Source organism: Trichosurus vulpecula, chromosome 3 (genome assembly GCF_011100635.1).
Source record: "Trichosurus vulpecula isolate mTriVul1 chromosome 3, mTriVul1.pri, whole genome shotgun sequence".
NCBI lineage: Eukaryota > Metazoa > Chordata > Mammalia > Diprotodontia > Phalangeridae > Trichosurus > Trichosurus vulpecula.
In genome coordinates, this window is record NC_050575.1 from 95,613,753 (window position 1) to 95,629,923 (window position 16,171).

Below are 16,171 nucleotides of genomic sequence, written 5' to 3' on the forward strand. Positions count from 1 at the left end.
AAACCATGCTCTCCATCCATGACATTGTGCCTGCTCTTCCATCTTCCCAGAAGACTCTTCCTTACCCTTCTTTGCCCGTTGAACTCCTTCCCATTAGTGAAAGTCCAGCTAGCTCAGAAGTGACCCGAGGAGTCATTCAGTCCAGCCAACATCTGGGCGGAAATACCTTGGCAACATGCCTGACCAGCGGTCATCGAGGGCTGTTGTGATGATCCAGTGAACTGTTTGTAAAGTGCTTAGGACAGTGCCTAGCACAAAGTAGATGCTTAATAAATATTTATTTATTACCCTCTCCTCTCTTTCTACTTGAAGACATTCAATGATGGAGAAACCACTCCCTTTCCAAAGCAGCCTGCCCCACTTTGGACACTTCTGATTGGTGGGAGGAAGGCAGACTGAACTAAAATGTGCCCTTCGCAGCCTTCACCCATTGTGTTTCATGTTTGTCCCCTGGGCCAAGCAGAATACAGCTGATTAATTTTTCTTGTGTGTGACAGCTCTTCAGCTACTGGAAGGCCCCTATAATCCCTAAGTCTTCCCTTCTTCAGGTTAAACACCATTAGTCCTTCCACACATCTCAAAAGGATTGGTCTTCAGTATTCTCCTTCCATCCTGGTTACCCTGCTCCTTATAGGCTTTAACTTGTCGATGTCTAGTGTGATTCCCAGGACCAAATATTGTGTTCCAGATGTGGTCTGACTGGGACCTAGGGGACACTGGAACTATTCTTCCATTGTTCTGGGTTATTAGCTTTTCAATGACTAGTCTTTGGGCCTGGTCCTTCGTCCAGTTTGGAATTTGCCTCGTTGTACTATCGTCTAACCAACATGTCTCCATCTCATCTACAAAGATAGCATGATACGCTGTGAAATGCTATGCTGAGATCCAGGTTCTCTCTGTCCACAATATTACCCTGGCCTATAGGTCCAGTTTTTCTGTCTCATTTGACCTGTTTTAATGAACGCATGCTGAGTTTTAGAGATCATTTATTGTTCGTGCCCAACTCTTTGTGACCTGTGTCCATGGGGTTTTCTTGGCAAAGATAATGGAATAATTTGCCTTTTCCTTTTCCAGAGGATTAGTGATCATTGCCTTCTTTTAAAAAAAATTCCTAATCTTTTGTTTTTACATCAACTCCTTTTTCCATTGTATCCCCCTCCAGAAAGCAATCCCTTATTATAAAGAATTAAAAGGTAAGATATCGGGGCATCTAGGTGGCACAGTGAGTAGAGCACCAGCCCTGGAGTCAGGAGGACCTGAGTTCAAATGCGGCCTCAGACACTTGACACATGTACTAGTTGTGTGACCTTGGGCAAGTCACTTAATCCCAATTGCCCTGCCAAAAAAAATGATTTAAAAAAAGTAAGATATCATCTGCGTTGTTCAACACTCATATTCCTCCCCCCTGCGAAGGTACAGGAGGTGACGTCTCATAGCTCTTCTTTGGGGACAGTCTTGGTTATTATCATTTTGTAGCTGTCTCTCTTGATTGATTTGTTTTCATTCTTTGTTGTTCGGTAGTTTTTCAGTCATGTCCGACTCTTCGTGACCCCATTTGGGGTTTTCTTGGCAGAGATATTAGAGTGGTTTCCCATTTCCTTCTCCAGCTTATTTTACAGTTAAGGAAACTGAGGTAAAGAGGATAAGTGACTTGACCAGGGTCACATAGCTAGGAGATATCTGAGGCCAGATTTGAACTCAGGAAGATGAGTCTTTCTGACTCCAGGCCTGGTTACCTCGCTGCTCCTGTTCTTTGTTGTAGTGTATTGTTTTCTTGGTTCTGCCTACTTCACTTTGCATCAGTTTATATGTCTTCTTGTGCTTTTCAGAATTCTTCCCATTCTTTGTTTCTTATGGCCCAGTGATGGTCCATTACTTTCATATACCTACACCTTGTTTTACCACTCTAATCAGCGGGCATCTGCTTTGTTTCTAGTTCTTCGATAACTACAAAAAATGGCCACTGCCTCATTTTCTAAAAGCTCATAAACCATACTTTTTAACATAACCTGTTCTAGAATTTTTTCCAGGAATAGAAGTCCATTTTACCAGCTCATAATTAAACTCTACCCTCTTCCTTTTTTTTTTTTTTTTTTGAAAATCAAGACAATTGCCCTTCTCCAGTCATTTAGCATACTCTTAAATCTCCCTGGTCTTTCAGAAGTCACTAACAACCTTCATCAACCCCTTCTTCAAGTGACTGAGGCACTGGTTTCTTGAACTCACTACAGCTTTTTTGTTGCGCTCCAGCTATTTTTTCCTGCATTGACTTCAGTGTTAATTTCCTATCAACAATTTTTGTTAAATCCTTCTCCGTCTGAAAATCACATTCCTTAGGAGAGACTAAAACGTAAGAACTTGGCGGTCCTGCCTTCTACAATCCGTTACCAGTAGGCTATCCACCACCAGCAGTGGTTCTCTTCCTTCTTTGGTCTTCCTCTTGCTCCCAATATGGAGGGCCACACTTGAGGACCTAGAGGGCCACATGTGGCCTCAAAGCCACAGGTTCCCCACCCCTGCTCCAAGGAATCTGATCTCATTGATTTGGGTCTCCCTTTCATGATTCAGATTGCAACCCATCTTTGCCTCTCCCTCCCATGCAACTTTTGTCCGTGTCTTGCCACAAATCCAACACGAGTGGTTCACGCAGTGATTTGGGAGTCTTCCTCCCCTCTCACGTGTGTTGTCTCCTCTTGTTAGAATATAAGCTCCTTGAAGACAGGGACTGTCTCACTTTTGTATTTGTATCCCTAGTACAGTGCTTGGTGTATAGTAAGCACTTAATAAATGCTTTTTTCGTTCTTTCCTCTTATGCTGCTGACGTTAAGTGATTAACTGTCCAGCGCACAAGCTGCCCATTCATTATCCTTCTCCTGGCCAGCTCACCATTTTTTCCCAGTCATAAGCTTCTCCAATGATATCCCTTACCCATTTCTTTTGCAATCTCTTATTTGTGATATGTCACAACATACCAACACCCACAGTATACCTTTCCATTGCCCATTGAGTAATCCTCCACTCTACATCCTCAGAAGCTATAGTATTCCATAGCTCAGTCATCTAGACTTGAGAACAGCTGCACCCCTTTTGTCCTTGGCATTCGTCCCCAGCTTCATTCAGCTCCTTCTTACTCTTGTTGGCTGTGTCCCTCTTGCTTTGATCTTTTAAACATGTCTTTTACAAATCTCAGCTAGTCGAGGAGCTCCCTACACAACCACATCTGTCTCTGTGACTCAGGGTGATCGTTAATGACAAGATGGAAGCCTGGCAAGAGGTCTCCAGCAGAGCGCCTTAAGGATCTGTTGTTGGTCTTGTGCTGTTTACGCTTATTACTTGGATAAAGGCAGAGATGCCTTGGAGTCTGGGAAAGCCAGCATTATAGCTGTCTCAAAGAGATCCCGCAGGCCAGAACACAGGGCTGAAACCAAAGTGATGAAATTTCATAGGGGTAAATAGGTAAAAAAACAAAAACAAAAACAAAACTTCCGAATTACAAGCTGGAGTCACCCTGCCCCTCTGTTTCTTCAGGTTCCTCCTCTTTGAAATGAAAACAATGAGACATTCACCACACACTTCACAGGGTTGTTGACTTTAAAGTGATCCAGAAACAGGTGCTGTGACTCTATGCCCTCTCTAGGCTTGGAGTCCACCCTGAAAAGTGCCAGCACCAGACTCACCATCCCTTTAGTGTGAATGAAGTCATTGGCCTGGTGCAGTGATCAGTACCCCGACCCTGCATTCTCCTGGGGCCACCGGTGGCTCTAGCCCTGGACCCCCAGGCTCTCTGGTCCTAAACGTTCTCCTTCTCCTCCCCTCCCCCCCAGGAGATTCCGTTCTACCACATCTGGAATGGTGGTGCCCAGCAGTTCCTTCACTGTACCTTCACCCTGGAGCGCTTCAGCCCCAGCACCACCGACCTAGCCTGTAAGATCTGGATCTGGCAGGTGGAGGGTGATGGGCAGAGCTTCAATGTCAACTTCAACATCAACAAGGTGGGAGAGGGAAGGAGGGCGAGGACCCCTCATTGTTATCCCTACCCCCAAACAGCTCCCATCCCTCCCCCTTATCTAGTACCAGGTTGAGAGCTGGAGGGAGATCCTTCTAATCCAGCCTTCTCATTTGTTGGGGTGCAAGATAATCCTTTAAAGCCCATATTGGACAACTCCTCCCCCCAGGAAGCCCTCCACGACCACACCATCCCCCAACAAACTCTCCCACCTCTGACATCCTCCAGCCCTCTCAGGACCACACAGATAGTCCCTCAGCTAGATGGTGAACGCCTCGAGAGCACTCGGCTGGTTCTCAGGGGATCACTGGAGCTCACAGGAGATTCCTCCCTGTCATAGGACACGAGATTTGCCGAGTTGTTGGCTCCAGACAATGAAGGGGGGGTCCCAGCCCTGGTGGGCCCCAGTGCCTTTAAGATACCCTTCCTCATACGCCAGAAGATCATCAGCAGCCTCGACCCCCCCTGTGGCCGGGGAGCTGACTGGCGAACTCTGGCCCAGAAGCTACACCTGGACAGGTAGGCAGAGCTGGGAGGTCAGCAAGCCTGTAGTACTAGTTGACAGTATCAAGGACCTTCTTAGACTGGGGGCCACCGTTGGGTCTGCCTGGGTTCCTTTCCCATTTCTTCCACTCATTTTAGGCAGTGAAGGACCGTAATATTTCTCTCTCTTCCTCCTTTCTCAGGGTGATCTGGGAGAGGGCAGGTAGGAAAGGATTCAATGGCGAGGGATCCCCTCCACTGCAGAGTGGGGTTGGGCCCCTCAGGAATTAAGGATGGGAAAGACCAAGGCTGGGCTTTCTGATGGACCCTCTTCTCCCTCTGCAGCCATCTCGGCTTCTTCGCCTCCAAGGCCAGCCCCACCGCCATGATCCTCAACCTATGGGAGGCCCGGCACTTCCCCCACGGCAACCTCAGCCAGCTGGCCGCTGCTGTGGCCGACTTGGGCAAACAGGACACCGCCCTCTTCATGGTGTCTGAGGCCGAGTGCTGAGCCCAAGGCCAGGACTGGCTCCCTGCACGTGCACCAGCATCGGTGGATACGACTTGGGCATGGGCCGGAGGCAAGGTGGGGAAAGGGGGTGGCACCCCCAGAATGATGCCCACCTCTGGTGTCTCTCCTTTCTTGCTTTGTGCCCAGGGAGCCCCTTCTCACAGCCATGACTGGGCCAAGTTAACTCCCCTCTGCCCTTCTCAAAGGGCTCCTTCCCTGGCCATCCTGCTGCCCCCGGGTTGGGCCTTGAGCGTGCTGGGGATGGGTACCAGTCATTGATACAGCATCCCCCAGAGCAGGGGAGGCTGAGTCCAGCAGGAAGGAAGGGAGGGCCAGGAGAGGGATCTCGGCAGGTCCGGAGGCAGATGGTACGTGTGTCTGCGTGTGTGTGTGTCATGCTACCTCTCCCTCCACCCCTCCCTTGGGGTTACACATACACATGGACACAAACACAGGGGGTCAGGGAATGGGGTCACCTCGCCCACCCAGAGCTGGGCCTTATGCAAACATTTCTGTGCCTGTGGGGGTGGGAGAGCAGATCTGGGGGGACCCTCTTCCCCCAACCGGGGTCATCACTGTCAGCTCCAGGAGCCACAGCCCATGTTGTGGCAGCTCGGGACTAGACACCCAGCCACACCCAGTGGCTTACACCTGGTTTCTGTCTGTGCTCTCCCACGCATTAATCACTCCCCCACCTGTCACACACCATAGATCCATGTCTCATGTACACTCACCCCACTCACAGTATACACGTAGCTCACTCCTCTCGCCAGACACCTTCCCCATCTCTCACATACTTGCATCGTGTCACATGTCACACACGTGCCACACACGTGCCTCTCACACACAGGCAGCGGTGCTGCTACTCCCATCCCCACAGGGACACAGGCTTGCTCCTCTCCTCCCCTCCCCATCCTCCCCAGCCAATCCCTCCCCACCCCTGTCCCCCCCAAGCACTAGGGAGGGCCAGGTCCAGCCTAGCTGAGGGCTGCTTTAGGCCCCCAGCCCAGCCCCTTCCCCCCATTCCCCTGCCCTCTCCTCAGGCCCTGCGGGGCGGGTGTATATGCAAAGGGAGTCATGCGTTGTACATTGGCGAGTGTCTGTGCTGTAGTGTGTCCGTCCCTGGTCCCTGGAGCCGGGGCAGGCCCAGCCCTACCCTGTCCCCGTGTCCCACACACAGGGCGTGTTGTGTAAAGACCGTTCCTTTTTCTAATTCTGTATTCAAAGTGCATTCAAGTACTTACACTTGGCCTTATGTACATACAGCCTTGCCCGGCCGGGCACGTAGGGATTTTAGCGGACGTGAATAATGTAAATAAATGATATATATTGCTAAATGGTCTTTATTCTGTTGGGGTCCAGCAGAGATGGCCCAGTGACTGTGGGGAGGGATGGGGAGCAAGAAGGAAGCAACCAGGAGCTCCATCCATCATCAGGCCACCTGCCAGTGGTCCTTAGGACAGCGGGGAGGAGGAGTATGTGGGGCAGAGGCTGTGTGACCCAGATAGAATGTTTTGGTCCTGATCCCACCCTGAACAGCTGGAGTGGGGCCACAGAGGGCAGTCTTCTCAAGCCTGAGTGGATTTGGCTAGACGGCAGGCGACTGCAGTGACAAGGGCGGCCCCCTTACCGGACCCATCCTCTGACTGCAGGAATCTGACAGAGCATCGTGGGGCTAGGTGTTGCACAGTGTCTTTCACCTGATTCGAGAAGCTGGGAGAATGAGGGGTGGTAGGGGTGATCTCCAGTAGAGGCCAGGCATCTCCCACCCTCCCCCTTCCCTCAGACCCACACTTACTGGGGGTGTAGTTTGTAGAGGGTGCCATCCACACCCACAGTCACACTCAGCTCCTCCAGTCCGCGGTTCTCCCGGATCTTCTCCACTATGGCGGCCACTCCAGCCCCACAGAGCTTAGCTGCCCGCTGGGACACTGCCTGACACACCTCCCGGACCATCAGGGCATCGTCGCAGCTTACTGTGAGACCCAGCTTTTCTAGGATGGCCTGGACCTGCCACCTCTCTAGGTTGTCTCTAGGAGAAGGGGTCCTGTTTCAGCAAGCTGTCTTCCCTCCTTTCCCCCAGTTCACCCAAGGAAATATTCGGCATCATCTCTAGAACCATCACTGTGCCCACAAGATGAACAGGGCTGGGGAGGGGGAATTCAGGCACCTTTCAATCTCAGATAGGAACTTGGTCTTGAAAATATCCTTGGTCTTAAGACACTGGAACACCTGGCCACCGAACAGGACCCCAAGGCGGCTCAGGAGCAAGAGGATCTGACGGACTATCTCACCCAGATACATGCCGCTTATCAGCTTTTCAAACCTAACTCATGTTAGCATGGAATTGAAGGGTCATTGAAGAGATGTTAGCCACAAAGCCTTGGCCCTCTGTTCTCATAAACCCCCACTCCCACCCCAGCCCACAACCCAGAGATCCCTCAGGCCTAGCCTCCTGGCTCCACCTCCTCCCCCACCCCTGCCTCCTGCCCTCCCCACCTCAATGGTCACTGCACCTCTGTTTGCCGGGGTTGATGGAGCATTTGTCCACATTAATGTCAAAAGGTGTACAGAATTCTTTGAGCAAGCCATCATCCCCAAAGGCACCCCACTCCATGTTGATACACATGCGGCCTTGGTCTCCAGGCACAGCAGACACATTGCACAGCTCCTCCATGTAACAAGCATTGGTCCCAGTCCCTAGGAGAGGCAGGGATAGGCCACCACACAGCCACTACCAAGATCCCTATCCCTCCAGGCCTCTCCCTCTCCACCCAGGCTGGAAACCAGTCACCACGTTTTGGCCTTTCTTTTAATTCAATTAAGAAAACATTTCTGGATCACTACCATGTGCAAGGCCCTGATGCCCCTCTGAGGGCATCCCATGAAATGCAGAGATCATGACATCTGGAGTCAGAGGTCTTGGGTTTTAATGCGCTCTGCAGTTTACTAGCTATGTGACCTTCTAATTACGTGGACAGGTGACTTAACTTCTCTGGGCATTAGCTTCCTCACCTGTAAAAGCAGAGGGTTGGACTGGACAATCTCAAAGGTCTCCCCCCACCCCACTCCAATCCAGCCTCAACTCTGCTGCCGATGTGATTCTTCTACAGCATAGGTCTGACCACATCACCCCTCACCTCTTAACGAGCTCCAGCGGTTCCCTCTTACCTCCCTCCCTCCAGGAACAAATATAAACTTCTCTGTTTGGCATTCAAAGCTCTTGGCAACCTGGACCCCTCCCTCCCTTTCTAGCCTCTCCAGGTACCTCAGTACCTCTCCAGGTACTCAGTAATCCAGCTAAAATGGCCTATTTGTTATTACTTCATCACAGCACTGCTCCTATATCTACACCTTTGTGGCGTCTGTTCTCCATCCCTGGAGTGCCCTGCCCACACACACACACACACACACACACACACTTACGCACACATGCGCCACCCCCACATACACACACCACCACCTCTTAGCTTCCCTGGCTTCCTTCAAAACCAAGCTCAAATTCTGCCACCTGTAGGAGACCTTTTCCCATCCCCCAGCTGTTAATGCCTTTCACACTCAGGTTAACATAACTGTATATATCTTGTATGCACTAAGATATATACACATGTTGTCTGCTCTATTAGAATGTAAACTCCTTGAGGACAAGTACTGGTTTTTTCCTTAATTTGAATCGCCAGTGCTTAGCAGAGTGCCTGGCACATAGTAGGTACTTCATGTTTACAGACTAACTGCGTTAAATACTGGAAGTATAAAGAAACAGTCTTTGCTTTGAAAGAGCTCACATTCTAATGAGGGAGACAACATGCAAACGACTGTGTACATATAAGATACAGGATAAATTTGAGTTAATCTCAGAGGAAAAGGGAAAGGGGACCAGGAAAGACTTCCTGCAAAAGGGAAGGTTTGAACTGAGCCTTGAAGGAAGCCAGGAGGCTGAGATGAGGAGGGAGAGCATTCCCTGCATGGGAACAGCCAAGAGGCCAGTGTTGCCACAGCATATAGTATGGGAGGGGAGCAGAGTGTAAGGAGGCTGGAAAGATGGGAAGGGACCAGGTTGTGAAGGGTTTTAAAAACCAAATAGAGGATTTTACATTTGATCCTGGAAGTAACAGGAAGCTCCTGTGGGGTAGTGAGCAGGATGGGAGGGAATGTGGTCAGTCTTGCATTTTAGGGAGATCGCTTTGGAATCTGGGTGGGCGATGGACTGGAACAGGGAGAGACCAGAGGCAGGGAGACCCCAGCAGGCTATTGCAATAGTCCAGATGTGAGGTGTTGAGGGCCTGCTTCAGAGTGGTGGCAGTGTCAGAGGAAGGAAGGGGACATATCTGAGAGATTCTACCAAGGCCTTGGCAACAGATTGGGTATGGAGGGTGGGAGAGTGAGGAATTGATGTTGACTCCTAGGTTTCAAGCCACGAGGACTAGGAGGTGGTTTGACAGAAATGAGAAGTTGGGAAAAGGGAAAGGTTTGAGGCGGGGGTTAGAGAATGAGTTTGGTTGTGTTGAGTTTGATATATCTACAAGTCATCCGGTTCAAGATGCAGCGCTCAAATGGAGCCTTGAAAGATGGGGAACATTTCCATGGGTGAAGAACAGGAGTTCACTAAAAGAGGTACCGATAAGGACCAAGGACTAAGGCTGTCACTCGTAGCTAGTGTAAAAGGCACAGAGAATATCCCATTGACCTGCATAGAATGCATAATGTTTGCTTTTCTGGCAAACCAAGTAATAGCTGGCTCAAAGCATAGGCTGGTCTCCTTCATGCAAGAGAACAGAGAAGGGCTCCAAGAATGACTCTCCGCTCTCCAGGTCTTCTGGGAGAATATGCTTCTAAAAAGAAAATATGAAAGAAAGGCTTCAAGAGGGGAAAAAAAGGAAGAGGATCAAAAGAGTCAGGAGATAATCTTGACCTTGACCTGGGGTCAGGAGGTTAGGGAGCAGGGAAGGATGGAGAGAGAACATGACTAGAAGGGAAAGAAAAGCAGAAAGAGCATTGAACACTTGGAAATAAATAATGATACAAGATCCTTCCCCTATGGTAGGAAGCTTGAGCCTCAGAGGAAGCAGGAATGATTACCTGCATCTACAGATGTCGGGAGAGCGATTGTCCAGGAAGTGGCAAGGGAAGAGGGGAAGAGAAATGGCTGGTAATACTTGAATCAGCCTTGAAGAACCGAATTTGGATTTCTTAACAATAGCTTAACATACAGAGATGATGGGCTCTTGGCTAGGGATGGAGTACACTTCGTAAGGGCTGGCAAAAACACGTGGAGAATAGTGCCGGTGTAGGAAGAAGAAAAACAGTAGAGACACAGCAGAGAAATTCATAAAAACAGCCAGAAATAAATTCCACGTCTATACCTAACACATGAGAAAGTGGGAAAGAAGGAAGAAAAGGAGAGAGGGAGGGAGGGATGAAGAATTTATTGGGTGCCTGCTATGTGCCAGGAGGCACTGTGCTAGGCTCATTATCTCATTCTGGTCCTCACAACTCTGGAAGGCCAGTGCTAGTATCCCCATTTTTCAGTCGAGGAAACTAAGGCAGGTTAAGTGACTTGGCCATAGTCATATGTGAGGCTGAATTTGAACTCAGGTCTTCCTGACACTAGACCCAGCACTCTATACGCTGCATCCTCTTGTAGTCTGTAGAAAGGTGAACAGGCAAAGTGTGGGTAACATGCAAGAAAGATTTGAGATCTTGAGACAAAAAAAGCATTTTTATCTCATTGGTGTCACTGAGGCTTGAATGGAACAGGATCCACATAGAATACGGTTCTAGAAGGATATACCTTATTAGGAACAAAAAGAACAGAACAAACAGTTAAAGGGGGGACAGAGGAGCATTTTGTATTAAGGAGATACTCATGTGAGAAAATCAAGGAACTTGATTTGGGTGTGGAGGTGGGGGACACGGGTGAGAGCATTTGGGTAAGGATAAATGAAGAGAAGAAAAGAAACAGAAGCAATATGGGCGGGGGAGATATATGATAGATCTGCTGGGTCTAGAGCTCGAGGAGGGCTCAAACACCATCCAATCCAGTCCCCTAATTCTGCAACTGGGAGGGGAGGGGATGTGCCAACAGTTACACAGCAGTAAGCATCAGAGGCAGGCTCCAGGCACATTCTGGATCTCCTCTTTTTTCTGTCTCTATTTCTTTTTCTCTCAGTCTCTGTCTCTGTCTCTCTGTCTCTCTGTGGTTTTCTGTCTCTGTCTCTCAAGAGCTGTGCACCTAATAATTTTTTTTTAATAATCTCATCCTTCCAAGGGAGGAGGAAGTGACAAGAAGTGCTTCTCTGAACCTTATGTTGACCAACAAGGAAGAACTGGTTACTGAAGTAAAAATGGTGGGAATCTCAAGGCAAAGTGACCCATTGTGGAATTCATTTTAGAGGAGAGGAAGGCAGGTCACGGTGTGGCATGTACCCTAGATTTGGGGAAAGCAGATTTAAAGAGTTCTAGAGAAAGGATTGGTAGCATCCAGTGACCTAAAAATCTGTAGGGGAAATCTGCCCTAGGAAAGATGGGAAGTCCTGTGCTCTGAAAGACAGAAACAAAGGTTCAGTAGACACCAAAATACTCATAGCAGCCTTTGTGTTTAAAAGAACTGAAAATAAAGCAAGTGCTCTTCATTTGGGAACTAGCTGAAAAAACTCTGGCATGTGGATGTAATGGGATGACAAGTGGACAAGCAGAGTCCTCTAGAGAGCTATCCTCATGATATCAGGAAGAAGGGGGAAGGAGGAGGGCTCTGGCCAAAATGGCTGAGCAGAGATTGACAACCTAGTTCTGCATCTCCTCCAGCAAAAACCTCAGTCATACCAGACTGAATAATCAAGAAATCCAATGAGAAACTAGAGTAAGTAATTTCTTCCACCCATGAACTGCGCAAAAAGTCAGCCAGAAGTCCATGGGGAAATAGGAAAGGGCACCTACCATGAAAGCTAGCCCCTCTGTTTAGGCAAGCAAGCCCAGCCACCCAGTGTCACCAGAGATACCTAGAGTCTGCAAGGCAGCACAAACAAAAGCTCCCTGGGGAAAAAAAACCAGAGTGGGTAGAAACCAACAGTGGGGACACCTTGGAAGTTATCGGGAGCATTATCCAGCAGCCTAGGCATGGGAGTGCTCAGACCAGGACTTCCAAGGTCCCCTGCACTCTGCCCTGGGGAGCCATAGAGGGCCTTAAAGCTCCAGAACTCAGAATATCAAAGATCCAGGAAGGCCTAACCCTGGGAGGTTGAAGTCAGTGAAGAAATCCAAGTGACCCCAAGTAAAGACCAGAAAGGTCAACCACCCTACCTCAAAGTGCCACAGAAGGCAGAGACTGAGCCTGGCACAAAGTACAAATTCAGGAACTATGGCTGGAGAGATGAGTAAACACATGAAGTACAGACCATTATAAAGAATTGTAATAAATCCAGAGATTACCAAAAATCCAATCTAGAAAGAGAGAGAAACCACATAAAAACTGCAAGCAAAGACTCAAAAGAGAAAAAAGGATATTCCCCAAGAATTACATGAATATCTGAAAGAAATGAAGCAAGAGATAAAAAATAAAAGTTCTGGTGGAAAGAATTGGGAGGAGAAGAAATTGAAGAAAATGAAAACCTTTGCCCAAGTAATGGAATCCCTGAAAATTATAATATATCAAACAGAAATCAGTGACTCCTCAAAACAGCAAGAAATGGAACAAAATCAAAAAACTGAAAAAATAGAAGAAAATGTTAGTTATCTATGATTGGAAACAACTGATCTGGAAAACAAGTCAAGGAGAAATGATTTAAGAATCATGAAGGATGAAAACAGACTCCTTGAAAACCATAGTTTTTTAAAACCCGGATACTGTATTTTAAGAAATCATAAATGAAAACTACCCAGGATCTATTAAATCGTGAGGGCAAAGTGAAAATACAAAGAATCTAAGAATCTGCCAGTCACCTCCTGAAAGACACCTTAAAAAGAAAAGTTCCAGAAATATAGTCAAAATCCAGACCTTGCACATCAAAGGAAAAATATTAAAATTGTCCAGAAGGAAAGAGTTAAAATACCAAGGGATCACAGCAAAGATCCCACAAGACCTAGCAAATTCTATGATAAATAAGAGATCTTAGGATACAGTATTCCAAAAGACAAAAGATAATGGCTTACAACCAAGAATACCTTACCCTACAAAGGTGAATTTAATCTGGGGGCAGGGTGAACCTAGAGAGCCTTCAAGCATTCCTGATGAAAAGACCAGAGCAGATTAGGAATTTTGAAATACAAACACAAGACTTAGGAGAAACATAGAAAGGTAAATGTATTTGAGCAATTTGAGGTGTCATATGATGATGAAGGGCTAACATCCTAGTAAAGGAAGGAGAAACAAGTGTTCCTCCAGGACCTTAATGTCTTCAACAGGTAGTGAGACCGTTAAGAAAAAAGAAAGACAAAAATTCTGGAGACGGATTGGTTCTATTTTGAGGGTTTGAAGGGGGGAAAGAAAAGGGAAGGTTAAGGGAGGAATACACTAACGTAAGAAGGAATAAGGAGGTGGAACTTACTGTTTCTCATAATTGTGATATATGAGAAGAGCATATATACATACATATATATACATACATGGAGGAAGAGGTTGGAGGGAGTGGGCATCAGAAGAACCTCATTCTTTTTATAAACAAAGGAGGATTCAACATACACAAACAGAAATTCATCCAATTTAACTGGCAAACAGATAGGGATGGGAAGCAGTGTCAAAAGAGAGGATAATACCTGGGAGGGAATAGTCTCAAGTAAAAGCAAACAAACTTCATGATCTTGAAGACAAAATTGAAGAAGAAAGAAAGGAGGAGGAGGAAGAGAAAGGGGAGGGAAAGGGGGAGGAAGAGAAGCTGCACAATCCTCTTGTGTTATTTGTATGTGGAAATGATAGTCATTCGTGGGGTTTGGAAGTTTGTCAAATTTAGGATGGAAAAGGAAAGTTCTAGCATGTAAGGTGGTCGTGAGGAACTTATGGGAGTTCATAGACAATAAGAATCATATAGGATAGGTAGGCATGGATGGATTGCAATCTGTGTCGTTGGAGGGAACTTCCAAATTGATGAGTATTACAGATCCATTTGAGTATTGAGTATTTGGAGCAAGAAACTATGAATACAAGGAATTCAGATAAACATAAAAAGATTTGTATGAATTGATGCAAAATAAGTAGAACTAAAAGATTTTAGCAATTCAAGTGAAAAGAACACTAAAAGGAAGCCAAACTCTGAGTAACTGAAAAACCAGTGATGGTCTTAGAAAACAGATAATGAAACTTATTCCCTAACTCTCATCAGAGAGGCAGAGGGCTATCAAGGCTGAATGTCAGATGTGGTCACTATATCAAATATTTTTACTTTGTTACAAGGGAGGGTTCAGTTGGAGGGAAGATGAAGTCTTTTTTTTTTCAGAAATGACTATGATCTAAAGACAAAAGGCATCCATAAACCATTTTTAAATGACATCCTAGAGAGAGAAACAGTAACAATTCTGATGAGGAGAAAGAAAGGAACTTGTTCAAATAAGCCAATATGGATGCACAGGGAACTCATCGATGAAATTAGATTTTTTCAAAGATGTGTTTAAATGAGGAAAGTAATACAAAGATGGTATTAGAAGAACAATATGAAAAAAGTGTTGATCCTTGAAGATTAGTATCCAGAGTGGTAACCCAAAATAAAAATAAAATAACCCAGATAAAACCAGAAAGAAGAGAGATTGGTGGGGAACTCTAAACACAACAAAGAGAGGGTTTTATGGTTGTTGTTAGGAGAGTCCTTGCTTGGGGGTGGATGGAACAACAGAGGACAGAACTATTCTGCCTTTGTTTTGTTACCAAGAACAATGATCTTTGAACTGGAGATGAGAGAACAAAAATAGCTAATAGGTAACTGCAAACCAAGAAACAGATGGGGTTAAGAAGAAAGACTTTAGCTGCTCATGAGTAGTCCGCTCCAACCAGCCCAAATGAGCTACATCCCAGGATGCTAAAAGAACTGGCAGATGTGATTAATGAGTCGCCATCAATGAACTTTGGAAAAGTGATAGACAATGGAAAAGGTGCCATTACACCTGAGAAGGGCAAAAGTTAACCCAGTTTTCAAAATAGGGAAGATAATAGAATCTGCAAAGTATAGGCTTTCTTGTCTTGTTTTTTTGTTCAGTCATTTCAGTCGTGTCTGACTCTTCATGACCCCATTTGGGGTTTTCCTGGCAAAGATACTGGAGTGGTTTGCTATTTCCTTCTCCAGTTTATTTTACAGATAAGGAAACTGAGGCAAGTGACTTGCCCAGGGTCACATTGCTAGGAGGTGTCTGAGGCCAGATTTGAACTCAAGAAGATGAGTCCTAGTGATTCCAGGCCCAGCGCTCCATCCACTGCACCACCTAGCTGCCCATGCTTGTGTTAGATTCTGGCAAAAAAAAAAAAAAAAGTTAAATAGCTAGTAAACCACCTAAAAAAAGAGATGGTGATCACAAAGAGGCAAAATGGCTTCATTGAGAACCACATTCACTTTATTTCCCTTCCTTATGCCATTATTAGGCTGGTGGATAATTCAGCCAACCACCCAGTATGATGCGATCATTATGGTGGAGGTGGAAGAGCACAGGCTAGACAAGAAGTAGAGAACAGTTAGGTGATCTGGGATAGACCCAAAGAGCTACCATTGATAGCTTGATGTCAACGTAGAGGGAATTCTCTAATGGAGTGCCACAGAAATATGCCTAAGGACCTGTGCTTTATAATATATTGACTCGAATAGAGGCAGAGATGGCATGCTTATCAAATTTGCAGCTGACACAAAGCTGGGAGAGGTAGATATGACTTTGGATGGTAGATTCAGGATATAAAAAAAAATTTCAACAGGCTAGAACATTAAGCCATATCTAATCAGATGAAATTTAATAGGACTAAATGTAAAGTGTTTCACTTGGGTTCAAAAATTCAATTTCATTGGAGAGGACATGGAAATTAGAACACTAATACATTGTTGGTAGAGTTGTGAACTGATCCAACCATTCTGGAGAGCAATTTGGAACTATGCCCAAAGGACTATAAAACTGCATACCCTTTGATCAGCAATAGCACTACTAGATCTGTATCCCAAAGAGACCACAAAAAAGAGAAAAGGACCCACATGTACAAAAATATT

General features: G+C 46.4%; 2 protein-coding genes across 3 annotated transcripts in view; one reads left to right on the forward strand and one right to left on the reverse strand.

Moving 5' to 3' along the window:
• UNC5A (unc-5 netrin receptor A) overlaps window positions 1–6,313 on the forward strand; it is a 106,183-nt gene extending 99,870 nt beyond the window's left edge. The window contains exons 13-15 of the mRNA XM_036751713.1: window positions 3,825–3,992; window positions 4,347–4,525; window positions 4,835–6,313. Of these exons, the coding sequence (XP_036607608.1) occupies window positions 3,825–3,992; window positions 4,347–4,525; window positions 4,835–5,000 (513 nt within the window). The 3' untranslated portion in view covers window positions 5,001–6,313. The remainder of the gene's footprint in view (window positions 1–3,824; window positions 3,993–4,346; window positions 4,526–4,834) is intronic.
• Window positions 6,314–6,362: 49 nt separating this feature from the next.
• Window positions 6,363–16,171, reverse strand: part of HK3 (hexokinase 3) — a 37,854-nt gene continuing 28,045 nt past the window's right edge. For both annotated transcript variants that reach the window (XM_036751711.1, XM_036751712.1), the window contains 4 exons: window positions 7,517–7,700; window positions 7,171–7,326; window positions 6,799–7,032; window positions 6,363–6,713 (listed from right to left, as the gene is read on the reverse strand). In XM_036751711.1, coding sequence (XP_036607606.1) covers window positions 6,569–6,713; window positions 6,799–7,032; window positions 7,171–7,326; window positions 7,517–7,700 — 719 coding nt within the window. In that variant the 3' untranslated portion in view covers window positions 6,363–6,568. The remainder of the gene's footprint in view (window positions 6,714–6,798; window positions 7,033–7,170; window positions 7,327–7,516; window positions 7,701–16,171) is intronic.